The sequence below is a fragment of the Tupaia chinensis genome, unplaced genomic scaffold (genome assembly GCF_000334495.1).
Source record: "Tupaia chinensis unplaced genomic scaffold, TupChi_1.0 Scaffold000146_1, whole genome shotgun sequence".
Lineage (NCBI taxonomy): Eukaryota > Metazoa > Chordata > Mammalia > Scandentia > Tupaiidae > Tupaia > Tupaia belangeri.
In genome coordinates, this window is record NW_006159616.1 from 1,972,921 (window position 1) to 1,978,496 (window position 5,576).

At 52.8% G+C, this 5,576-nt stretch overlaps 1 protein-coding gene across 1 annotated transcript in view; it reads right to left on the reverse strand.

Moving 5' to 3' along the window:
• CELA3B (chymotrypsin like elastase 3B) overlaps positions 1-4,381 on the reverse strand; it is an 11,355-nt gene extending 6,974 nt beyond the window's left edge. Inside the window, exons 1-2 of the mRNA XM_006145168.3 lie at positions 4,285-4,381; positions 2,394-2,479 (exon numbers count right to left, since the gene is read on the reverse strand). Of these exons, the coding sequence (XP_006145230.2) occupies positions 2,394-2,479; positions 4,285-4,324 (126 nt within the window). The 5' untranslated portion in view covers positions 4,325-4,381. The remainder of the gene's footprint in view (positions 1-2,393; positions 2,480-4,284) is intronic.
• Between the last annotated feature and the right edge of the window lie 1,195 nt (positions 4,382-5,576).

Consider the following 5,576-nt stretch of genomic DNA (forward strand, 5'->3'; position numbering starts at 1 on the left):
CACAGAAAAAAAACGGCCAGCCTCTGAAATGTGCAGTGCGCAGCCTGCACAAATGCTAATGGTGGCCCCGCCGCTTCTCTGTAAACGAATGCGCGTGAGTGTGAGTGTGTGTGTGTGTGTGTGTGTGTGTGTGTGTACAGTTGCCAGAGAGCACATGCGCTTGCTAGAGAGAAACAAAGAGAGGGACAGGGACAGGGATAAGGTTACCATGGGGCATGAGCACATCACAATCCCTTCTCTTCCACTTCTCCATCCCGTTGGGATCTGGGGCACACACGCACTTGTACCTCTTCAAACCACAGGGCCAAGGACTTGAACTACACTCAGCCACGCGGGATCCGGCTCCCCTAACCACTGGGCCATGGAACTGGCCTTGGGACAAATTCCCTAGGACCACATTCTGATTCTCCTGAGCCTCCCCACCCCACATCGGACCCCACGACCTTCCCAGGGATCCCACCATCCTCTGCACTTTAGGGCATCCCCAAACCTACCTCTGGAGGGGACCCATTCTTCTGAACTTCAGATCTTTTAAGAGCTCTTGGATCTCGGGACCAGCAGTTAGCGTAATGGCTAGTTGCTGGACTCCCATGTAGTCAACCGTGGTTTGAGTCCCGGACCCAGTGGCTTAAACTCATGCCAGGTGCATGTGCGTGCGTGCCCAAGATCCCGAGAGGAGAATGGAGGAGAAGGGATTGTGGCGTGGCCATCCTCCCTGGGGGGGTGATTTCTCGCTTTCTGTCTCTCTGTCTGGCAAGCGCACGCGCCCTATAGCAAAAACCTCTTTCTAAAAAAACAGAAAAAAAAGAGCTCTTGGATCTTCTGAAGTTCAGCCCACCTCCTTTGCCTCTCCTCATTTCCTACACACTCTGATTTTTAAAAGCTCCTTCTACAGTTGGCAAACTGTGACCCAGGGTCAAATCTGGCTGGTCTGGTGGCCTGTTTGGTTGGAGCACAGTTGTGTGCCCTTTTTTACATTTGTGGGTGGCTGCTCTTGTGTCACAATGGCAGTGCTAAGTCGCTACTGCCCAAACCACGTGGCCGACAACGCCCACAGGACCTACTCTCCGCCCCTCTCCAGGGCGAGCTTGCTGACCCTACGTGGAAGGACTTCCCACAGTTGTGGAAATGCGCTGTCTCTGCTGTCCAGGATGGTGGCCAGTAGCCGTGGGTGGACACCGATCATTTGAGACGTGGCTAGCACCGAGGACTACATGACTTCCAAATTTATCTTACCCACGGGCAGAGCATGTGTGCATGCCCCAAGGGAGTCTGCAAGGGAGAGACAGACCCTCGGCAAAGGGCCATCGCACCTGTCTTCTTCCCAGCCTGTACCTGCACCCAGCATGCTCCAGGTCAACTGGGGACCCAATGGGGACTATGTGGCTTCCAGCACGCAGTTCAGCCCATCACTGCCTGTGCCACCCAGGCTGGGCCAGGAATTGAATTTTTTTGAGAGAGAGACTTTTGCTATAGGGTACATGCGCTTGCTGGAAAGACAGAGAGACAGAAAGTGAGAAATCAACCTCCGGAAGGATGGCCATGCCACAATCCCTTCTCCTCAATCCTCCTCTCAGGATTTTGGGCACGATCCCAATGAGAGTTTCAAGTCGCCAGGTCTAGGATATGAACCTCAGTCGACTATGTGGGAGTCCAGCCCCTCAACCACTACGCCATCTGCTGGTCCCCAGAATTTAATTTTTAGCATCATTATTATTTTTTAATCTGCCAGAGAGTACATGTGCTAGTCAGAGACAGAGACAGAGAGAGAGGGAGAGGCAGGAAGCATCCCCAGTGTGGCATGCCACACTCCCTCCTCCTCCACGCCCCCACTCTGTCTGGACTTAGGGTACACACATGTGTTGTCTCCTATGGCTGGACCTAGCAAGCCAGTGGGTCAGGATTGGAACCATGTGGTCGACCATGTGGGATCCAGGCTCCCTTACCCACTAGGTCCGGGGACTGGTCCTTCAATATTTAATTTACATTCATTTAGATTTAAGTAGCCACGTGGAGCCACAAAGCAGGTTCCTCCGTGGCTCCCTCCACTGGCCTCTATAAAGCCCCACACCCTCTGACTGCTCTCAGACCTCCCAGCCCCGTTGTCCAAAAAGGAGTCCCCACATCTCCCTCCTGAGGCACCGAGCTGAAATCCCACCTCTAGCACACCGTCCCGGCGAGCTAAGCATCGTCCTCCCTCGGTCCCACTTGTAAGCTGCACTCAGCCGAGTGCGGGTTACACGTGGAACGGGCAGGACCCCCACGGGGAGCAGGTCGCCCTAGGGTTTCTGGCCTTTGGAAGCTGAAGTGAACATTGGAGAAGAAGCTGCTGAGAATCAGAGCCCGGGTCTGGGAGCCGAGGTGGGGGTCGGCACAGCTGGCACTGCTCTTACCTGCCAGGGCCAACTGTAGGGGACCGCGTCCTCGCCATTGACAACCCGGCTGCCGGCACGGTAGGATGGGCGGCCACAGCCTGAGGCTAGAGGGGAGAGAAGAGGTGTTGCTCAGCCAGATAATTCCCCAGAGCCAGGAGGCTAGAGTCTGAGCCTTTGCTGTGCCAGACTGGCTGTGTGACCCTGTGCATGCCCTGGGCCTCCCTGGACCTCAGTCACTGCAGAACACTGAGCATCTGGGCCAGAGCAGAGGTTTCCAGAGTCCCGAGAGTCCAGGGATGGATATGAAAGTGTGGCTTTGATCAACGGGAGGACTGAAACGGTGATACACTTAGATCGGTGCCTGGCACCCAGTGAGCCGCCGGACTGACAGCTGGCATCACAGAGCGGAGGCTCTGAAGGAAGACTGCCTGCATTTTAAGTGCAGCCTGTTCCCTGTCATGGGGTGAGTGGCTTTCCTGCTCTGTGTCAGTTTTCTCATCTGTAAAATGGGCACTGACTTCCTAATGTCTTAAGAACCGTAGGACAGAGCCAGAGGTTGGTTAAATTGCTGGACTCCCACATGAATGACTGTTTGAGTCCCGGACCCGGTGGCTTGCTTTCTCACTTTCTCTTTCTCTCTTTCTGTCTTTCTCTGGTCAAACTGAAAAGTGATAATAATAAATTTAAGAAATTTTATTTAAAAGAAGAATTGTAAGACAAAAAAAAAAACCCTGGGCCAGCCAGGTGGTGTGGTGATTAAGGCACTGGATTCCCACATGGCTGACTGCGTGACTTGAGTCTCAGACCCGGCAACTTGAAAAAACACACTGGAGGCACCAGCAGGTGGCATGGTGGTTAAGGCACTGGACACTCCCACATGGCTGACTACGGCTTGAGTCCCGGACCCAGAGGCTTGTTTCCTCACTTTGTCTCTCTCCTTCCTCTCCTCTCTCTGTGTGTCTCTCTCTGGTCAAATTTAAAAATAAATTAATTAATTAATTTAATTAAATAAATAATTATTAAAAACAAAACAAAACAACACACTAGAAGTATGTGCGTGAGTACCCAAAATTCTGAGAGGAGAATGGAAGAGAAGGGAAGACAGCGCGGCCATCTCCCCTGGGGGGGTGATGGTGCTGATTTTTCACTTTCTCTCCCTCTCTGTCTCTCTTTGGCGAGGGCATGCGACCTATAGACATTTCCTTTTTTTAGAGAGATTTTTGCTACAAGGGACATATGCTCTCCAGAGAGACAGAAAGTGAGAAATCATCCCTAGGGTGGGGTAGCCACATGCAATCCCTTCTCTTCCATTCTCTTCTCAAGATTTTGGGCATGCATGCACACGTGCCCGGTGTGTTTCAAGCCACCGGGTTCGGGATTTGAACTGTGGTTGGCCACATGAGAGTTCAGCAACGTAACCATTACACCATCTGCTAGTCTCCCTATAGCAAATTTTTAAAAAAAGAAAAGAAAAAGATAAAACCCTTAGCATTCAGCCTGGCGTATAGTAGACACTCGGGAATCGTCATCTGTTAACTTACTGTCAGTCGGGAGAGGTTGCTAAAAGGAGGCAGCCGGCTGGAACATAATAGAAGACTGGGCCACAAGATATGGAGATGGGAGAGGGGAGTCAGGGTGGAAATTCTAGCCCAAGAGATCTACTGTGCCACTGAAGACACCCACCATGGCCCTGTGGGTGCTCCTGGTCTCTCTCCTGAGCTGGACATTCATGGCTTTGCCTCTGCTCTCCTATTCTGGCACCGAGCTAGAGCCCCACAGCATGCCCCGGATCTAGCTGAGAACCACTCCCCCTTCAGAGAGCAGGTGTTGGGTGTCACGGGACCCAGAGGGGTGGTATGTTTGCAGGGCCCTCAGCCCCGGGCAGTACAGGCACAGGAGGGAGTCTTACCAAGGGCCACCAGGAGGACCAAGCTCAGCAGCCGCAGCATGGTGAGTTTTGAGATAAGAGACACAGAGTGTGGGGCTCTAATATAGGGCAGGAGGCAGGTGAGGGGCTGGGCTGGGCCCAGGCCCAGAACAGGTGGTGGGACGCCTGGTCTCCCATGAGCCAAGGCCACCGCTCCCCACTGCAGATGAGGAGTGACAGCCGAAGAAGGACCCAGGGTTCCCACCAGCATGTGGCTGCACAGGTGGCACTGAATAGCCAGCTGATAACAGGGTGCAGGAAGGAAAGTTCACATCGGAACTGCCAGCTTCTCTTGGGAAAGGACATGGGCCCCGGAATTGGTCAGATCTGGGTTTAACTCCTGGCTCTGCCACTTCCAGAGGCTTAACCTCTCTGTCTCCAGTTTCTCAGCGCTAACACAGGATTAGTTTCAGAACCCGCCTCAATAATAAAACTAGTTGAGCACTTTCTCTGTCTACATGAGGCACTGTTCTAGGGAACGCAGTCATTCTGCACTTGGGGACCAGTCTCTCCAGAGCTCGAGTCTATTGAGGAGACGATGACAGCGCAGCAAAAGTGAACCAAGGCCGTTTCTGACTGTGCTGGCAGGGGCTGTGAAGAGAATGAGACCATTACAGGCCAGATGCTCACAGCTGTAAAGCAGAACTTCACGGCACTCCCACGTGAGAAGGTTCCAGTTCAAGTCCAAGACCTCCCTGAGCACACTGGCTATGCACGTGTCCATGATCCGGGGCTGGGGGTGGATCGTGGCGTCAGGACCATACTGGGGGTGCCTGTCTCTCTTTCTTTCTTTCCTTTTTTTGGGGGGGAGGTTTTTGCTATAGGGTGCGTGCGCTCGCCAGAAAGACAGAGAGAGTCAGAGAGACAGAAAGCAAGAAATCACCCCCGGGGGGATGACCACGCCACAATCCCTTCTCCTCCATTCTCCTCTCGGGATCTTGGGCATGCACGCACACGCACCTGGCGTGAGTTTTAAGCCACCAGGTCCAGGACTCGAACCACGGGAGTCCAGCCACAGCCATTATACCAGCTGTTGGTCCCTCTTTCTCTTTCTTGGAAGAAATACACAAGCTTTTTTTTTAGGCTTTTGCTATACAGTGCATGCACTCACTGAAGAGAGACAGAGACAGAGAGGGAAAGTGAGAAATCACCCCCCAGGGAGATAGCCATGCCACAGTCCCTTCTCTTCCATTCTTCTCTTGGGACTTTGGGTCATATGTATACGTGCCCAGAGTGATTTTTTTTTTTTAATTTTATGAGAGGTTTTTGCTATA